Raw genomic sequence first — 21,197 nt, 5'->3', positions numbered from 1 at the left:
TGGAACTTGAACACATAATACTATCTCTTGGTTTTGGTTTGCCACATGGGTGTTACACCCTTGGGAGAGAATAGGCATTTTCTTGATATTTGGGCCGATTCGTTCCTTTATTTTCACGTTTATCCCTTGCAAGCCACTTTGAGCCTTTTATACTTAGCCTTTTCTTGGTTAGCTCCACCTTCCATATTGTGTTTGGAGAAAAGCAAGAATGTAAAGGTAAAATTTTTGGGTAGATTGTGAATTTTTGTGCCTGAATTGGTGGTGTCCCTTAAAAAAAAAGAAATACAACAAAAGAAAAAAGAGAAGAAGAAGAAGCAGAAAGGGGCACCAATATATTTGAAAATGAGGAATCGTGTTTTATGGTTGAAAAATGTTGAAAGGTTAGAAGGAGAGATAAGGTGGAGTTGAAAAGAGAAAAAAAAATGGGCGCACATTGTTAAATTAGCCTTGAGTTGTTTGCCTATTCTCGGACACTTGATATTTTACCCTAACCTTGAAATATTTTTCCTTACCCAACATTACTACCGAAATTAAAATCCTATTTGATCCTTGGGGTGATGGGAAGTGGATTGATGGATGTGAGAGTGAGTTCCAATGCTTGGTGTTTTGTCCATGAGATCGTGTGTCCACCATATTAAACGTTCTTTTCGTGTCATAGTGTGCGAAGTGTTTTACTTTCAATTACATAACTTCCAAACCGCACACTCGAGAGTTCATAATGCACCTTGTTTCGAGCGATTTTATTTGTGAGTGCATGACACTGTGAGAATTGAAGTCGAAGCTCGGTCCAAAGAGAACTTTGAGTGGCATGTCATCAGTGACTAAGTCCAAGTGTTCACACACGCTAAATTAGGTGCCATAGTTTATATGCATGTCTTGATAGCATTTTGAACTGGTGTTGCCTAATATATTTGTGCAATGACTTTGTGCCTTGGCTTGAGAGACTGATGAGTTACTTGCTGATTGTGGGTTCCGTGTAAGGGGATTCACGGTGTTTTGTGGGTGATCATTGCTGAAAACCCTCACGAGACTTCACTCGTCCTACTGGGGCCACCTAGGGGTTTAAAAGAACTATCCATTTTATTTGTTTTCTTTAGTTGCATTTTATTTCTTTGCTTGAGGACTAGCAAAGTGTAAGTTGGGGGGTGTGATAGGTGCTGAAAAGCACCCATTTACTCCCTCTAATTTACACCTTGTTTATCCGTTTACCTTGTTACTTGACGCGTTTTAGTGTTTTATGGTGTTTGCAGACCTCAAAGATTGATGGGTGCGAAAATGTGCAAATTGGGTTGATTAATAAGAAGATTAAAAGAAGCTTGGGGTTATAGTGCAGATTGTCTAAAAGTTGCATGATTAATTTATTATTACCCAGAGTCCAAAGGGGCTTAATGTAATTCATGGCTTAAAAGTTAATAAAACCCTACACTATAAAGTATACAGGATGCTACGAATCAGGCGGGACTTCTTCGACGTGACTTTTTGGACGTGATCAGGCGGCAGTTCTGGGCTTGGGGTTCTCGACCGGATCAGTGAATTTTCTAGCATTCCGACCATGACTTCATCAATCCATACCTCTACGGTTTCCATTCCCATGGCCGGCTAAACCCCTTGTCTAGGAAGAAGATGAAACTTCGCGCCAAGTAACCTCTTTTATGCATGGGTTTTGATTTATTTTTCGGATCGATTGTAAAACTCAGAATCCTTTTCGTTTCAATTGAGTGAATTGATTTTAATTCGTTCTATTGATTGAGTATTTGTATTCTAGATTTCAAATACCTAGTTTTGCAATGGTTTTCACTTATTGTGGTTGGAGTTCTGAGATAGATTATGCTCGTAAGACGGATCGTGCCGTTAGATGGCCAGATCGTGCTATTGAGAGACGGTCCGTGCTATGGGATAGTCTATGCCTTTTAACAATCTGATTATTTTCTTGACGATTATCGTTAGGATTTGCAAGTCTTAGCGATAATCCCTTTTGATTCGAATAAATAAACCTAGGCTATGCATATTGTTGTTACGCGGTCGGTGTGGATTCGAAACCCTAGATATTTTCCTCCATCGTTTCTAAATCTTTTAATTAAATTGTTCTTTAGTTTAATTAGCTCTTTAAAACAAATCAACCAATCAATATTTATTTTTCCGAATTAATCTAAAAATCAATCAAATTTGTCGTAACTTAGCCATACTGTCTCCGTCGGAACGATACTCGGTCTTAACCACTATTCTACGGAGTAGAAGTTAATTCTTGGTTTTTATAAATTTATTTTTGACACGGAACGACGCGGTCAAGTATACCGAGGTGTGCTTCCAACATCAAACATACAGGTTGCAGTTAAAAGGGTTGCTCATGATTCAAGGCAAGGATTGAGGGAATTTGTGGCAGAAATCGCTACCATAGGCCGCCTACAGCACCCAAACCTAGTTCGCCTTCTTGGCTACTGCCGGCGTAAACAAGAACTCCTTTGGGTTTACGATTACATGCCAAATGGAAGTCTTGACAGGTTTCTTTATGGCCAGCTCAAGGGGACCCTAAATTGGATGCAAAGGTTTAAGATCATCAAAGACGTAGCGTCAGGCCTCTTCTATTTGCACCAACAATGGGTAGAGGTTATCATTCACAGAGACATCAAAGCCAGCAATGTATTGGTAGACAACGAATTCAATGGAAGATTGGGGGATTTTGGGCTTGCCAAGTTATGTGATCACGGAACTGATCCCCAAACCTCTCATGTAGCCGGAACCCTCGGTTATATCGCACCTGAGTTGGCACGTAACGGAAAAGCAAGTACGAGCACTGACTTGTTTGCGTTTGGGGCATTTATGCTAGAGGTGGTTTGTGGTAGAAGGCCAGTCGACCCACGAGCCTCTCCAGAGGAAGTCATTTTGGTAGATTGGGTATTCGAGTGCTTGGAAAGGGGCAACATTCTTGAGGCAATTGATAGACAACTAGGTACTGAATACTTGGTTGAAGAGGCTGAGTTATTGTTGAAGCTTGGGTTGCTCTGCTCACACGCCGTAGCTGTAGCAAGGCCGAGCATGTCTACCGTCGTGCAATATTTAGAAGGTAGAGCTCAACTACCTGATAACTTGAGCGATATTATCATGTCCCGCGATTTCGAAGAAGCCTCAAATGAGCAGGATGTGCTACTACCAACTTCGATTCCTTCATTGACGATCTCAGAGCCATTGACCACTACAGGCCGATGAATTACTTGTTCATCTATGACTGCTAGCTTTTTCAACAGCAGCTTTGTTTTAAGTTTCTATATATATCTTCTACTAATTATTTTGCCTCATAATCTTAGCCTCTCTTCAAATCCTACATGTCTGTAATAGGGTTCTGAAACGCCAGCGTAATGGATGCAGTCATGTGTAACATATATCGGATGTATTGAGTGATACGCCAAGGAATTTGGAGTCGCGACCTTGAATCTGTTTTAGGTACTAGCAAATGTATAATAAACTCCATTGCTAAGATGTTCTGACCTCATTCAATGCAATTTAAGTTTTCAATCTCTATTTTAACACCTACTATATGTTTTGTGCAATCGCGCCGTGCGTAATGTTTAATTTTCAGCTGGTTTTTTAGCAAAAAAATAAATTGGGATAATGGCGTATGGACAATGGGTATCGAGATTCACCATCTAGTACTATTATGTTGGAAAACTTAATGCAATAGTACTTTTTAACTACTCCTACGAAGCAAACAAAGGGGGTGTTTGGCAGCTTTGTTTTTGCATTTTTTGTTTCTCCTTTTTCCATTTTGGCTGTTTGGCTGAGAACAGGAGAAATGGATTTTCAGATTTTAAGAAAGGAGAATAGAAGTGAGAAATTAAAGAGCTCCAGAGGAGATTTTCCCATTCTCGTTTTCTCATTTTCTGTTTCCATCCACACCAAAAGACATCCCTACCCTCTCAATTTTGAGATAATTCCACAATACCCTCATTTGGATCTCCAGAATATCTTGTATTCGCATGGAGAGAGAGAGAGAGAGAGAGAGATGGGTATGAGTTGTTTTGCTTCCTGAAACCCCTTTCTTGCTCTCTCTCATGATTTTCTGGAAAAAATTTACAGTGTACTGGTTAGGTAGTGAGTAATTGAAAATTGAGTTTGAAAACCAGTGCGAGTATTCAATAATTTCAGTGTTTTTGTTCTGGTATTCACTAATTTCAGGGTTTGAAATCCAATGCTTTTCTTTGTAAATTTATGTTCAGAGAGAGAGAGAGAGAGAGAGTGAAGGTGAGACATAAATAGTGGAAGAAAAGAGGAAGACAGAGGAGAGAAGAAGTGGATGAGAGCGGGACGCAATGAAAATAATCCCTCTGCCCCAAGGGCAATATGGTAAAAAACTAACTCATAATAGTATTCCCTCCGTTCCAAAATGTTTGTCCGGTCCGCAAAACGAGAACTCCAAAAATAATGCAGTTCTTTCAAGAAAAAATTCAAACTTTTTTCATAAATTAAAAGAACTTATCGATATCTAGTGAATTGTTGAAAGAAATTTGAATCTTGAAAAAATTGTATAATATTTACGTCATCGTTTTGTGAATCGGACAAACATTATGAGATGGAGGAAGTATATTTTCATTACACATCTTCCAAACACTATTTTTGTTGCAAAAAGTATTATGTACATATCATCCAAACATTTTACCAAATTCAAATATATTTTGACCAAAATTCAAAAAGCCAAAAAATTAAAAATAAAAAGTCAAAAGTAGGTTTCCAAACACCTACAAAGTCAAATACTCTCTCAACTTTTCACATTTTGCACCCATCTTCTCAAAGCCCAAAACATCCTTGAAGGACCCTATTATCCCATTTTGAGTGTTTGGTTGTTCGAGAGAAAAATGGACTTTTGCTAAACGCGTTTTATGTTTTCCACTTTCTTAAACAGAAGTCAAAAAGAGGGGAAAGGTGCCTTTCCAGTTCTCAACTTTTCACAGTACATTTTGCACTCATTTTCTCTTAAGCCCAAAACACCTTTGAAGAACTCTGATAATACCCAGAAAACCTCCCATTTAAGTGTCACTGTATTTGTATTTTGTATTTTGTGTAATTTTTTTAATAAGTTCATAATTTGTGTAATTTGGACGTTCGTAACATTGTAATTGTAATTGTAATGGTAATGAGTACGTTTTCCCCCCCTTGTAATAGTAATTTGTACATTTAAGCTCAGATGTTGAACAAGTTTAACAAATTTGATAAAAAAACTATTAACACAGGTTATAAAACCATTGTAACCAATCAAAGACAACATGATAAAAAATCAACCCATAATTCATTCTCATCATCTCCCAAATACTACTCTTGTTCGAAAATGCATTTTGCACATTTCTCACAAATATAAGATTCAAAACACATTCTGACAATAATTCAAAAAGCTAAAAAATTGAAAATGAAAAGCTAAAAATGAGGTTCCCAAAAGGTTTCAAAGACAAAGGACTTCTTCGGTGAGGAGATTTTGGAAGAGTATACTGAGGTGTGCTTCCAACCAAGGTTTTGAATGCCATACCGGTTAAAATACTGATTTTTTTTACTGATATAGTACATACTAGTATCGGTGAGATACCGAGTACCATTTTGGATCTATCGCTATTAGTGTTATTTTCGCACATAAAAGAATTTATAGTATAATATACACAAAATGAGGTTCCCAAAGGGTTTCAAAGATAAAGGACTTCTTGGGTGAGGAGATTTTGGTAGAGTCTACTGAGGTGTGCTTCCAACCAAAGTTCTGAATATCGTATCAGCTAACATACCGATTTTTTTACTGATACAGTATGTACTAGTACCGGTGAGATACCGAGTACCATTTTGGATCTATCGTTATTAGTGTTATTTTCCCACATAAAAGAATTTATAGTATAATATACACATTTGTTAAAAAGAAAAAAAAATTAGTTCGATATTTGACTGGTTCTGTTTGGTATTGACCGGTACCGATCGGTAATCTACAATACTTGAAGAAAAAAATAAATTTAAAAGTAGTCCGGTATTGGTTGGTATCGACCAGTATTTAAGCCGGGACGGAATTAGAGGTGTAGAGTATCAAATTTGGACAATACTGATACGTACCAGCCAGTACGGTATGGGATTCATAACCTTGCTTCCAAAATCAAACATACAAATTGCAGTTAAAAGAGTTGCTCATGATTTAATGCAAGGATTGAGGGAATTTGTGGCAGAAATCGCTACCATAGGCCGCCTACAGCACCCAAACCTAGTCTGCCTTCTTGGCTACTGCCGGCATAAGCAAGAATTCCTTTTGGTTTATGATTTCATGCGTAACGGAAGTCTTGACAGGTTTCTTTATGGCCAGCCCAAGGGGACCCTAAATTGGATGCAAAGGTTTAAGATCATCAAAGACGTAGCGTAGCGTCAAACCCCTTCTATTTGCACCAGCAATGGCCAATGGGTACAGGACCTATAGGTTATCATTCACAGAGACATCAAAGCCGACAATGTATTGATAGACAACGAATTCAATGGAAGATTAGGGGATTTTGGGCTTGCCAAGTTATGTGATCATGAAACTGATCCCCAAACCTCTCATGTAGCCGGAACCCTCGGTTATATTGCAACTGAGTTGGCACGTAACGGAAAAGCAAGTACAAGCACTGACTTGTTTGCGTTTGGGACATTTATGCTAGAGGTGGTTTGTGGTAGAAGAATTTCCGTTTGACCGAAAAAGGTTTGTGGTAGAAGGCCAGTCGACTGACGAGCCTCTCCAGAGGAAGCCATTTTGGTAGATTGGGTATTCAAGTGCTTGGAAAGGGGCAACATTCTTGAGGCAATTGATAGACAACTAGGTACTGAATACGTGGTCGAGGAAGCTGAGTTAGTGTTGAAGCTTGGGTTGCTCTGCTCGCACGCCATCGCTGTAGCAAGGCCGAGCATGTCTACTGTCGTGCAATATTTAGAAGGTAGAGCTCAACTACCTGATAACTTGGGCGATATTATCAAGTCTTGCGATTTCGGAGAAGTCTCAAATGAGCAGGATGTGCAACTACCAATTTCAGTTACTTCATTGACGATCTCAGAGCCATTCACCTCTACAGGCCGTTGAATTACTTGTTCATCTATGACCGCTAGCTTTTTCAACAGAAGCTTTGTTTTAAGTTCCTATATAGCTTCTAGTTATTTTGCCATGTAATCTTAAGGATCTTAAGTCTCTCTTCAAATACTACATGTCTGTAGCAGGGTCCTAAAATGTTGTATTAGCCGGCGTAATGGATGCGAGGTCATCTGTTGTTATGTGCAATATGAGGTGTATTGAGTGATACATTAGGGAATTGGTTGTCGCGACCTTGAATCTGTTTCAGGTACTAGCAAATGTAATAAACTACATTGCTAAGATGTTCTGACCTCATTCAATGCAATTTAAATGTCTGTACTGGTTTTCAATCTACAATTGTGCCATGCGTATATAATATGAATTTTCAGCTGGTCTTTTAGCCAAAAAAATAAATTAAAATTGGGATAATGGATGATGGGTTTCGAGATTCACCATTTGGTATGTTGGAAAAGTTACTGCAATAATACTTTTTAGAGACGGAGGGAGTATGAAATAAACAAAGTCAAATATCTTTTGGTTGTGGTACTAACCCAATCCCCATTTTCATTTCCTAATACAAACCCACAAGCTAAAACTCCCTCCATAACCGAAAACAGTGCCGGTCTAGGGATTTGGGTTGCCCTAACCCAACCTTATACTTTTGTTGTCCACTTACTATTAAGTTATACAAAAAATAAATAAAAAAATCACATTGTTCTTTTAGCTTGAATAACATCACAAAAAATCAACATCAAAATATAAACTCTGGTTATAATGCTTTATGATTAGCATGATCCAACACAAAGAAAATAACCTCTCCTTGCATTTTTTGAAACAAAATTTTGAATTGAGCCATCGTTCTTTACTTACCCAATAATTTGGGGGGGTGGGGGCTGTTGTCCCCAAGGGGACAGCAACGTGCTGCTGTCTCAATTTTGGGGCCCACCCCGATCTCGCTCCGATGATCTGAATCGTTCACTTTGTAGAACTCGTCGAGTAGAACAACTATGCACGAAATCAGCTTAATTGAATATCATTAAATACCTGATCGGAGCCCATATAACTCTCAGTCCATGGGTTACAGTGGATTTGATCCAGTGTTTCGGATTCATTCTTTTTAAGATAAAAAGGTTCCGATCAGGTACTTAATGATATCCAATTAAGTTGATTTTTTTCATAGTTGTTCTACTCGACGAGCTCTACAAAGTGAACGATTTCGATCATCGGAGAGAGACCGGGATGGGCCCCAAAATGGGGCACACCAGCCCCCCTCCCTCCCAATAATTCGGGGCCCATTCCGCTAACTTTTGACTTATTGTGCTTTTTAGTTGATATATGTGACAAGAATGACCTGTCTCAAAAAGTGTAAAAAGCTAAAATAGCCCCAAATGCTCTTAGTGAGCCTCGTTTTCAATTGAAATCAAAGCCAATCTCTTTAATCTCTCAATCGAAATAGTAGTTCGAGGGTAAAAATAAAAACCATGTTAGCTCGGTCGATTTATTTATGCTATGACTTTTTTTTAATTAAATGTAAGAACATACTCCCTCCGCCCCCATTTAATGGTCCCTCATTCTATTATAACTTGATAAATAATAAGTTATATTCTAAATCAGTAATAAATTTTATATGAAATACGAATCTTGTTTGATAGAGCTCAATTAGTTCTATTAGACAATATTTTTAAAATCTTGTAAAACATTATACATTACGAGATATAAACAATTAAAAAGTGGCACCAACTCCTAAAAAGGACGGTTAATGAGGACGGAGGGAGTATCACTTATACATTAATGTTGTTTGTTAAATCGAAAATTTTCAATAAATTTTCAACAAAGTAATTTGATTTTCATAATATTGTAGATTGAGAAAAAAATAAAAAGAGATAAAACAAAAATGGAGAAATAAAAGGTAATAAAGGAAAGATGTAGTAGCACAAAAATGGGAAGAAAAAGAAAGTGAAGAGGCGGTGAGATCCTGGGAATCAAACTCAGTGTCCGTCAAATCTTTGATAACTTTCCATGTCCACAGCAACAATCAAAGGGTCTGTGCTTCTGCAGGGAACTTTTTTATACTTATTATGTCCAACTAATGTTTTTTTTATTTTGGTTGTCCCAGCCCGAGGGTTGCCCAAACCCAGGGCTTGCTGCGCTCACCCAGGGGCCAGCCCTAACCGAAAATCACCAAACAAATACCCGAAATGGAAGCCAAAAAGAAGATCATTCTTTTCTTTAGTGAGAAAAATTTCACAAAATATATTAAAATTAAGACAAAAGACCAATTAAAGCTAGGTTTTGCTTAAATAAGCTAGTTGGCTTTTTTTTTCTTTTTTTTTTTTGTCTTTGAATTCTTCTTTTTCACATTTGTTAGTTTCACGTCAAATTTATGTGGATTATTAGTTTGTTTCAACGAGACAAAAATAAGCCAAAAATTATTTTTGGGTACGAACTAATAATTCACATAAATTTGACGCAAAACTAACAAATGCCGATAAAAAGTGATGTGGCGTGCTCTTCAAGATTGGGCCTCTCCTTCTCAGATCCGCTCTGATTCCTTATGGTTGGGTTAGCTAGCCCCCCTCTCTTCTTCCGGTCATTGCACAGAAGAAACCGGTTAATGCCTACCTATAACGACTCGAATCCTCAAGCACCACAATCAAGATATAACAAAATTGAATGTGTTACACCACTAACTCAGTAAACGACAAATAACTAATGAAAAGTCATCCCCCACATCCATAGATAATTAGATATTATAGTTTTCCAGATAACAGAATGAAAATAGAAAAAAAAAAAAGAAAAAAGAAAAAAAAGGAAACAAATTTGGGACAGGTTTAGTCTGTGTGAAACTATGAATGATGAGAGTGACATTATTGTAGTAATTGTGGTAATAATACAGTCTAAATTATTGAACACGCAGGACCCACATTAATAGTGTAAACCATAGTTAGGCTCCATTCTTGTAAACTTATTTTTCTTCTTTGTTTTGTGTGTTTTGTTCGTTGCTTTTGGATTTTTGTTAGATTCGTGTCACATTTTTTAGATTAATTATCTGCCTCGACAAGAGGAGTCTAAAGGTATAAAATTATGACGAAAAGTAAAAAAAAAGTTCACTAAAAACGAAAAAAGTTTCTAATGGATGTCTAGCTTATTTGTCTAAAGTGGCATCTTTTTTAAATTTTTCCAACATCGATCCATATTTTATATGTTTCCGATTCGTCTTGTCAAACGAACGATTAACTCAAAAAATTACAAAAAAAACTAAACAAAAAGTCAAAAAAAATAAAAAATATCAAAATAAATTTTAGACTTACAACAACCCTTAAGCAGGAGGGTTTCTGCTAGATTTGCTTATGTATGCATAAATGATTGGTTGGCTGCAATAGGGGCATCCATAGTGGAATAACCAAAAGTCAATAATCAAAAGTTGCCACATCATTTCTTGATTATTCATTTAAGAGGTTGCTAAGGTTAGCAATGTAGAGATCCACAATAATACAATCAAAATTGAATAACTAAAACTTGCCACATCACCTTTTCAACTTATAAAAATCTAAAAATTGTGACATGGAAAATAATTTTTTAAAAATAGTTTTCAAACTAATAAAAATAGGTTATTTGAAAAAGAGAAAATAGTTTTTTGAAAACTTTGATTAAAAAAATAGTTTTCGGGAAAAAGTTTAAAAAAAAAGTTTTTGAATAAAAAAATGGTTCTTTGAATTTTTTTTCTTAAAAGAACAATTTTTGAAAAAAAAAGTTTTTAAATAAACTGTTTTTGCCAAAAAAAAAAAACTGTTTTGGGAAAAAACAGTTCAAGTACACAACAGTTTTTGCAAAAAAATAAAAAATATTATTAAAAGTATTTTTTTTAGAAACATGTTGAAAATGGAAGAGAGGGGTTTTTATTGTAATGATACTGTACTTGATTAAAAAAATGTAGGAACAACTAAATTTAGTTATTGGTAAAAAGTTGTTAGTTTTGATTATCCAATGGCCAAAATTTGATGAGTTGTTAAGAGGTTACTAGGTTTGGTTATTCCAATGTGAGCTCTTTTTTGAGCAAATGTTCCCAACTTTGACAACCTTTTGGTTTTGATTATACCACTGTGGATACTCTAAACAAAATGAGAGTGAGATGTGATGTGAGGAGATTGGAGTGGTGCAACAAACCAATCAAGACTCCAGATCACCACGACGCTACGAGCACAAATGGACAGCTGGTATCCCAAATAATGGACAGCATATCCCAATCATTCAAGACTCCAGATCACCACGACGCTAAGAGCACAAATGGAGAAAATTCACATCTGCCGTCAATCAAAGGCATTCAAATTGGTTCAGAGTCAAATGGTGTGCATGTGTCACATCTGCAATTCCCTGATGACACAATTCTGTTTTGCAACAATGGTCTAGGTGAAATCCTTAGCATTAAAAGAGTTTTAAGGTGGTTTCAAGAGATGTCAGGTCTAAAGATCAACATGTCCAAGAGTATGCTATGTGGTGTAGGTATCCAGGAGCAAACTGTCAACAAATTGGCCCTTATCATAGGCTGTAAAAGTGGAAAACTCCCTATGAAGTACTTGGGACTCCCTCTTGGAGCCAACCCAATGAAGATTCAAACATGGGCTCCTGTTATTGATAAGGTAGAAAAGGCATTGAAGGTATGGAGGAGAAGGCGTATGTCCACGGCTGGATCCTGGAAGACTAACTCTGCTGATTTCAAATATGAGCAGCCTTCCTATTTACTATATGTCCCTATTTAAGATGCCAGCAACAGTTGCAAACAAGATTGAAAGAATGCAAAGGCGGTTTTTATGGGGAGAATCAGAAGGGACAAGGAAACTACATTAATAAATTGGGAAAAGCTCTCCAAAAACAATAAATTTGGAGGATTAGGGATCAAAAGGCTTTCAGAACACAATGTGGCATTGCTCGCTAAGTGGTGGTGGAGGTTTAATGATAGGCACGTAAATGTTCACATTAGCGCCTCCTAATTTGTCTTTGTTAAGTTTATTTATATTGTTAATCGGAACTCAATACTTAGTTTGTATACTGTAGGTGTTTGGAAGCTTAATACGGTAGTTGCCGATCGAACCGTGAATTGTGCCATATAATTTTTCCTCCGTAGCACAGTGGTGTTTGAAGTGAAATGGGTTGCAAAAAATATTCCAACTCACACGTGTATTTGGTGGGCCCAAAGTAAATGTTTAATTAGAAAATTAGAAGCCGGTTCCTCTTTTTAGGCTCGGTTTGATGTCCAACCCTGAATAGTATTTTTGAACCTATATAGGTTCGGATGTGTTATGTCGTGACTTTTTTGCCCCGAGCTCAGACGAATATGGTCTCCATGATCTCCCCTTTTTCATTCCAAAACTCTAGAGAGAGAGAGAGGGGGGGACCACCTCGGCTACCACCACCTCGTCCCCTCCACTTCGCCGCCACCACTGGCGCTGTCTGTGCTGCCAATGATGATGTCAACGACGACCTCATTTCCGAATGCATTCTCCGCTAATTTCTGTCGTTGTTGTGGTGGCGGCGTCGCTATCTCTTTGGGCTTCGGAGTTACCGGAAGTAGAAGCAGCTAGAAGATCAAGCGGTGGCTGATCGTCGACGATCCCAAAGTCACTGACGGATAGTGCCTACGACACCGATTATGAGTTCATCCACGACTCCGACTCCAATGATGCCAATGACACGGATTACGAGTTTATCCATGATGACTGCGAAGACTCTGACCACAAAGTGCAGCCACGTTTGGAGCTACAACCACCGTCAATGGCTGTTTCGCGGCGTTCGTCGAATTGAACATAGCAAAACTTGTTGAGGTCGACGGCGAAGGACCCGACAAAGGAGAGAGAGTAGGATTTGAGGGCGTCAGCAGTCAACAAAACCACCGGCTGGACTGAATCGAATACGAAATTAAAGCAAATTAATATTGATCAACCTGTAACGGTAATTGGTAATGGAGTTTCCGTTGATTGAGGAGGGAGGAATGGGTATTATTCTATGCACTCGTTATTGCATGGACAAGCCATCTCTGGTACACAAAAAATGATTGTACACGTTTGATTTTGATTAGTTTGATTTTTTTTTTTTTAAATTTTTGTTCACGTGTGTATTTTCTATGAAAACGATGTATTTTTATATAAAACTGTGTACTGTTAATGAGAATTGTATATTTTCTACGAGAACTGTTTATTTTTTTATGAGAACTGTCTCTGAAAACTATGTATTATGAGAACTGTGTGTTGACTACGAGAACTGTCTATGAGAACTGTGTATTTTTCTATGAGAACTGTTTATTGTCTATGAGAATTGCGTATTTTTCTATGGGAACTGTCTATGAGAACTGTGTATTTTCTATGAGAATTGTATATTTTCTGTGAGAACTCCCTATGAGAACTATGTATTTTATATAAGAACTGTATATTTTCTATGAGAACTGGGTTTTTTTCTATAAGAACTGTCACTATCCATGATGATTGTCTATGAGAACTGTAGATTTTTCTATGAGAACAATGTATTTTCTATGAGAACTGTGTATTTTAGTGTGTGGTGAAGCTATTTGAACGGTGTATTTTTCAGTTCACATAGCCATTTCACATGAGAACTGTGTTTTTTCTATGAAAACTGTGTTTTTTTTCTATGAGAACTGTTATTGTCCATGATAGTTGTCTATGAGAACTGTTTATGAGAACTGTGTATTTTCTATGAGAATTGTGTATTTTCTATGAGAACTCCCTATGAGAACTGTGTATTTTATATAAGAACTGTATATTTTCTAAGAGGACTGTATTTTTTCTATGAAAACTGTGTTTTTTTCTATAAGAACTATTATTGTCCATGATGATTGTCTATGAGAACTGTGTATTTTAGTGTGTGGTGAGGCTTTTGAACTATGTATTTTGCAGTTCACATAACCATTTCAAATGAGAAATGTCTATAAGAACTCTATTTTTTCTAGGGTGGATTTCAAAAAACCCCCTCCATCTACCACGGAAAAACAACCACCCCCACCATCTACCAATTGAATCATTAACCCTCCTCTATTTATTTTCGAGTTTCGAGTTCCCACTTTTTGAAAATTGCCGTTAACGTAGAACACGAAACGTCCATATTACCCATAACCCTAAAATCATTTGGGCGGGGAACAACTCTCGTTTTCCCCCATTAACCCTTGTAACCCTAAAATCCTTATAACCGTAAAATTCCTGAAGTCTTCTCCAATCTGCTTACCTTCGTAAGAAACATGAGCTCTCTTGTTTCTCTCTCATACGTGATGGAAAAGAAGATCTGAGCTCCATACGCGACACACTAATGAAGTAGCTAAGAAAGAAATCGCAAGCCCTGTTTTTCTCTCATTTTTTTAGAAGAATCGAAAATCCTCTTCCGGAATCTAAAGTTGTCTTCCAGGTAATTAGTGATTAAAAAAAGGTTAAATTAGTAGTATAAAATTACAATTTTATGCATGTGTTGGGGTGTGGTATGATGTCCCTTTTGGTTTAATAATAATTTATTGATCTCCTCCTATTTTTCTATTTACAAAGATTTGTAGTGGTCCCCTCCTGCTTGTCTGCTTGTATTAAATATGGAGTTGATATGCCCTAATTCATTGAACTGGTCCCCTTTGTTCATCTGTAGGTCATAAAAAAATGGTGGAAATGTGGGTTACATTGAATATTTATTTCGGGGTAGGTTTATCGATGCACCGCAGAGAAAGTATGTGGGTGGGGTTGTAGGTATAAGCAATGTTGACCGAAACCTTTTCACTTATGCTAATCTTGTTGATGTTATTGAGGAAATGGGTTGTCCGAGAAACTCTATCATATACCATAAACTACCAAATGCTGACTTAGATGGTGGTCTAGTAGGGTTGACTGGTGATATTGATTTGTTAAATGTCCCAATTGAAGTATATGTTGATTCTCCTGGGATGTATAATTGAAGTGAAGATGATGATGAGGAGTTTAATGTCCCAAGGGAATTAGACCTTGACACTGAACATGAGGGTGATGAGGGAGACAGTGAGAGTGATACTAGTGGGCTTGTAATGTCTAGTGAAGAGAATGAGGAGCATGATGTCCCTATTGAAGAGGAGGTTTAAGAGATTCATGAGGTTCAAAAAAGGGTTTGTACAGGTTCTAAGTTTATGGATGACCTTTCTGATGGTGATAGTAGTGACACTGAACAATTAACATTTCCTAGTGAAACACAGGAACATGGTGATGGAGTTGAATATACTCAGTTTGATGAGATTAAGGACATGGATGATCCTGAAGTGGTGAAAGGTATAATGTTCAAGAGTGTGTATGAATTCAGGAAATTTCTTAGAGAGTACCATGTAAAGATAGGGTCTGATTTCACATATGTCAAAAATGACAAAGACCCACAGTAATATGCAAGGAAAAATGTGGTTTTCGAATTCATGCATCCAATGATGGTAACAATACTGCATTTCAAGTTAAGAGTTACATAGGTCCTCATGAATGTGGTAGGAATTATAACAATCCCAAGGTTTCATCTGCATGGTTGGCTACAAAATACATTGATAAGCTAAGTGATGATTCTACACTGAAGGTCAAAGGGATGAAAAACACTATGAGGAGGGAATGGATGGTTAATGTTTCAAAAATGAAAGTATACAGGGCTAAGAGAAAGGCATTTGAATTAATTCAAGGAAACTATGATGAACAATACCTCAGGTTATGGGACTACTGTGAGATGGTTAGAAGGCATAATCCCGGTAGCACAGCGATGATTAAGGTAGAAAGGAATTGGCTTCAAAATTCACCAATTTTCCAGAGGTTGTTTGTAGTTTATGAGGCCCAGGTTGGTGGGTTCCTTAATGGATGTAGGCCTTTGATACAGTTAGATGCATGTTTTTTTGAAAGGTCCATATGGTGGTCAACTCCTAAGTGCAATAGCTAGAGATGGGAACAACCAAATGTTTCCTCTTGCGGTTGCTGTTGCAGAATCAGAGAACAAGAGTAGTTGGATATGGTTTCTTGAAAATCTTGTAAGTGCCTTAGGAAGATGTAGTGGGATGGTGTTCATATCTGATAGGCAGAAGGGACTATTTGAGGCAGTGAAAAAGGTCACACCAGCCAATGAACATAGATTCTATATGAGGCATTTGTATGCAAATTTCAAACTAGGGGGTTTCAAAGATAAATATGAAAAAGATGCAATGTGGGAGGCTGCATGTGCATACACACAACAGGGATTTCAAGAAAAAATGGATGAATTGAAGGCTTTGAATGAAGCAGCTCATAAATGGATGTTAGATCAAAATGTGCAAAACTGGGCAAGGTGGAAATTCAGTGGTTTGGCTAAATCTGCAGTTATTGTTAATAATTTGGCAGAGTCTTTTAATGAAATGATCATGGATGCTAGGGACAAGCCCATAGTCACAATGTTGGAGATGATTAGGAGGCAATTCATGGTGAGATTTCAAGAGAGGCTGCAATACATTCAAAAGTTTAAGGGTCCCTTATGTCCATCAATTCATAAGAAGCTAGAGGGAATAAAAAAATGGGCAAAGGGCTGTCAGTGTCTGTACTCTAGAGGGAGGATATTTGAAGTTTTTAATGAGTTAAAGACTTACCTTGTGGATCTAGATAACTGTATCTGCACATGTAGAAGATGGGACTTGAGAGGAATCCCATGCATCCATGGTGTAGCTGCAATTTATACTGACAAAGGCAAGCCTGAAAATTATGTCCATGAATTTTACCATATCAGCACCTAGCTTAGGGCTTGGGATAGACAGATCTACCCTATTCCTGATAAGTCAACGTGGGTACAAACAGACTATGATCCCATAATGCCTCCTCCATTGAGGAAGAAGGCTGGCCGACCCAAAAAAGCAAAGAGAAGAGTTGTTGATGAGCCAAAGAACCCAAATGCTATAAGGAAGCAAGCTGAGTCTTTAAAGTGTGGAAAGTGCAGAGAATATGGACACAATTCCAGAACATGCAAAGCCCCAACACAAGTAGATATAATCTTTAGGTTCAAATTTTTTATTTCTACCTTCAATTTTAAATGTAGTCTTTAAAGTATTTGATTTCGATTTGAATTATTTGTCTGATTTCACAATATTTACAGGTTCAACAGGCAAGAGGACGAGGTGGAGCTAGAGGTGGTGGAAGAGGCAAGGGTGCAAGTGGAGATGGTGGAGGAAGAGGTGCAACTGGAGGTAGGGGTGTAGCTGGAGCTGGAAGGAGTGGAGCTGAAAGTGGTGGAAGAGGGGGTGTAGTTGTTGGTGGTGGAAGAAGAGGTGCAGGTAGAAGTGGAGGAAGGGGTGTAGCTAAAAGTGGTGGAGGAAGGGGTGTAGCTGAAAGTGGTGGAGGTAGGGGTGTAGGTGGAACTGGAGGAAGGAGTGGAGCTAAATGTGGCGGAAGAGGCAGGGGTGCAACTGGAGGTGGTGGAGGAAGGGGTGTAATTGCTGGTGGTGTAAGTAGAGGAAATCATGCAAGTGGATGAAGGGGTGTAGCTGGTGGAAGAAGAGGAAACGGTAGAAGTGAAGCTTCAATCACTGCAACAACCAATGGAAGGAGGACTGGCATTGGTCATTGGCTTGGCATTTCTAGCCAAGGATCTTCATCAACACCTTATGGGGAGGGATCTTGAGTCACTGCTGCAACTTCTTCAACACCATATGGACTGCATTTTAAGTCAATGTTACAGCTTTTTGTTTAATGCCAGCAGTTAGTTTATGTTATGGATGAAGCACTTTATTATGACTTAAAAATTACTTAAATTAGGACTAATTTATGTAATGGATTATGCACTGTTATGACTGATGGCTTTTATTGTAACGACCCGCTCTATCTTTGTACAATATTGTCCGCTTTAGACGCCTAAAGCCCATAGACTTCCCAGTGAGGTCACCCATCCTTGGATTGCTCCAGGATGAGCACGCTTAACTGTGAAGTTTCTATGCGTTTTGGCCTGCCCTCACGGCTTTAAAAGGCCTTGTACAAGTAGGAGGGATCTTTTCTTATAAACCATGACCTGCCCCCTTCCGTCCAGACGCTTCCTGGAGTACCGCCGGCCACCGAAAAGCGGGGTGTCACAATCTACCCCCCTTAGGGATGCAACATCCTCGTTACACAGGCCCAACAATCTTCCCCTGGTGGCCATGGTGTGGCACTTAGTTCTGTATAGCACAATCAGTGTGCTCGTACCAGATTCTAGAGGTGACCCCCACCATGTAGACCAGGGTTGTGCTCTGATACCATATGTAATGACCCGCTCCATCTTTGTACAATATTGTCCGCTTTAGATGCCCAAAGCCCATAGACTTCCCAGTGAGATCACCCATCCTTGGATTGCTCCAGGATAAGCACGTTTGACTGTGAAGTTTCTATGCGTTTTGGCCCGCCCTCACTGCTTTAAAAGGCCTTGTACAAGTAGGAGGGATCTTTTCTTATAAACCATGACTTGCCCCCTTCCGTTCGGACGCTTCCTGAAGTACCGCCGGCCACCGAAAAGCGGAGTGTCACATTTATGATTGGATTATGCACTGTTATGTAATGGATTATGCACTGTTATGACATGTTGGCTTTTGTGCTTGGCTTTGGCTGTTATGGATTGTAAAAAATAACATGTGCAGATCTTCCATGTAATACCCGGTTCGAGTATTTTACTAATTTGAATGGATATGACGAGTGTGTGGGTTTGTGTTCATGTTTGAGGTAATAAAAATAAAGATCAGTGCTCATGCTCTTGCCTACAAGGCAAATCCAGTTTGGCATTTGTAAGGGATTAGGCTCTTGCTTAATTGAATTTTTTTTTTTTGTGACTAGATCAGTGCTCATTTTTCTGGTATTTGCTTAATGGATTATCAGTGCTCATAGTCTGGAATTTGTAAGGGAAAGGAATGTAGAAAAAGAACTTGATAATTTAGCCACAAGACGTGCCTAAAACCACACAATGGCATTCCATTTCATTCATAATCTAATCAAAAGGACCATTACATTTTTTTTTGTTCAAACGGAAATTGAAAAGGACCATTACATTCGTCCACATAGTTGCATTACATTCATCACATGACCTCTCCCTCATGGCAAGAACAATATAGTTCCTTTGTTCACAAACCTGAAACCCCTAAGACAAATTGCAAAGCACACAACTACCAAAACAATCAAAATAAGCTGGAGCTTCAACACCTTAGCTTCAGACAATGCTAAGGACCTCACAAACTCTTCATTTCTCTTCGTTAACTGATGGATGTTGTCGCACAAGCCTTGAACTTTTTTGGCCAGTCTCCTTTGACATCATCAATTCCTCAATTTTCATTTTCATTGTTTCATTTCTCCTTAGCAAATCTTCATTTTCAACCTGCCTTTGACATCATCAATTCCTCAATTTTCATTTCCATTGTTTCATTTCTCCTTAGCAGATCTTCATTTTCAACCTGCAATTTCATCAATTTTCTTGACAGATGCCTTCCATAATCCATTCCTCTAATACAAGTAGGGGGCCGGGGGGTCATACCATGTAAAAAAGGTGCAACCATTCGGCTTCTGCAGTAATCAAATACCAAAAATTAGCTATACATTTCACTAAATTGCAAAATCTGTTTTACCAAAATGCCAAAAACAGTGGAAAACCCACACTTTTTATTAGCTTTTTTTCTTTTCGGGTTTCTTTTGTTCCAAGGTCGTGATTGTGAAATGGGGGAACAAATCAGAGAGTCAAAACATACTTCATAATTTATGCAACCCAAGAACCTTCTACCTGGGTTGTCATCTATCTTGGATGTAACAAGTAGAGCCCTAATTCCACATTTACATAACACAATCAGACTGGGGCTTGAACGTTTCTTGCTATTACCAGAGCTGCTACTTGTCATCCAAGAAGACGTGATCTAAGAATGGAGAGACGGAGAACGAATGTTACAAATGGAGTAAGAAACAGGTTAGGGAGGGAAGAGATGTGGAGGAACAAGACGTGATGATATGTAGATGTAGGGGAGAGACTCAGAGAGAGATATTTCCTTACCCAAAAAACAAAGAAATGGGGAAGAGGGGCATTTAAGGGATTTGTTGTGGTAGATAGTGTTTTACCGTCAATTTTGTTAACAGATTTTATAAAAAGTGGGACATTGAAACTCGAAAATAGATGAGGAGGGTTAATGATTCAATTGGTAGAGGGAGGGGGTGGTTGTTTTTCCGTGGTAGATGGAGGCTAGGGGTTTTTTTTGAAATTCACCATTTTTTCTATGAAAAATGTGTTCTTTTCTATGAGAACTGTTATTGTTCATGATGATTGTCTATGAGAACTGTGTATTTTTCTATGAGAACTATATATTTTAGTGTATAGTGAAGCTAATTCAATTGTGTATTTTTCAATTCATATAGTTCTCATAAAACTGACTATAAGAATTGGTAGTCTAGTTCATAGAGCCAAGGGTATTTTTGTCCAAAATAATATGGGTCAGAAATTGATTCTAAAAATATAAATTTTACTAAAAATGGACACGTAGACAAAAAATTAAGAAGAATGGAAATAATAGTAAAAATGTATGAAAAGTCTAAAATAAAGAAGAATATATTTGTCAGGACTATTTGAAATCTGAACCTAGAAAATTGGGCCGGCCTAAAAATTTTCCATGTTTAATTGTAAGGGAAAATGATGAGCCATGACGTGTTTTGATAATTAATACCCGTCGAGAACAAGCTAAGAACATTTATTAATGCTGAAAATATTCTTAACGGGTATTAATTATCTAAACATGTCATTGACTGTCATTTTCCCTAATTGTAATTGGTATGACTGAATTGGGCTTTGGCCGAAACGGGAAATAAGAAAAGGAATTGGCACATTCTTTGCAAGGTGGGCCCACGAGGATTACACGGTGGGCACTAAAGGATTATAAAAGGGCAGCAACGGTTTTGATTACGGGGGGATCACTGTATACATGGAAAAGAAGAGAACGGGGCTGTCGTCAGAGACTTCTGGAACGCGAAACTAGAACGGAGGGCGGGGCTGCCGAGGCAATTCTTTGTTCCGATAGTTTTCTTCCGAACCCTTCTCTTTCAAATTTTATTTGAAGTTTTGTTCAATTATTTGTACTCCGATAACTCGTTTTAATTTCAGTTCTTTATAAAAGTTATTCGTTGATATTTGATTAGTTGAT

General features: G+C 38.0%; 3 protein-coding genes and 1 long non-coding RNA gene across 4 annotated transcripts in view; 3 read left to right on the top strand and 1 right to left on the bottom strand.

Annotated features, from left to right (window-relative positions):
* The window catches only part of LOC131300295 (uncharacterized), a 61,740-nt gene that overhangs the window by 18,274 nt on the left and 22,269 nt on the right, over positions 1-21,197 (top strand). The gene's annotated exons all lie outside the window — the stretch shown is intronic.
* Positions 1-21,197, top strand: part of LOC131300293 (L-type lectin-domain containing receptor kinase V.9-like) — a 43,784-nt gene that overhangs the window by 9,507 nt on the left and 13,080 nt on the right. The gene's annotated exons all lie outside the window — the stretch shown is intronic.
* Positions 14,948-17,249, top strand: LOC131300294 (uncharacterized). Its single transcript, XM_058326057.1, has 2 exons — positions 14,948-17,045; positions 17,159-17,249. Exon 1 carries the CDS (start codon positions 15,927-15,929, stop codon positions 16,800-16,802), a length of 876 nt encoding a protein of 291 aa, XP_058182040.1. The 5' UTR covers positions 14,948-15,926; the 3' UTR covers positions 16,803-17,045; positions 17,159-17,249.
* LOC131300296 (uncharacterized) lies at positions 19,445-20,212 on the bottom strand. The gene is made up of 3 exons (XR_009190911.1): positions 19,764-20,212; positions 19,553-19,581; positions 19,445-19,472 (listed from the first exon to the last, which is right to left on the bottom strand). It is a non-coding gene; the product is annotated as an uncharacterized LOC131300296 (long non-coding RNA).

This window comes from Rhododendron vialii, chromosome 9a (assembly GCF_030253575.1).
Source record: "Rhododendron vialii isolate Sample 1 chromosome 9a, ASM3025357v1".
Taxonomy (NCBI): domain Eukaryota; kingdom Viridiplantae; phylum Streptophyta; class Magnoliopsida; order Ericales; family Ericaceae; genus Rhododendron; species Rhododendron vialii.
Note: the sequence above shows the minus strand (reverse complement) of the source record. Positions and strands in the feature narration are given on the sequence as shown.

Coding starts and splice junctions, on each gene's coding strand:
- LOC131300294 (XM_058326057.1), top strand. CDS start 15,927: ATGCATGTTTTTTTGAAAGGTCCATATGGTGGTCAACTCCTAAGTGCA.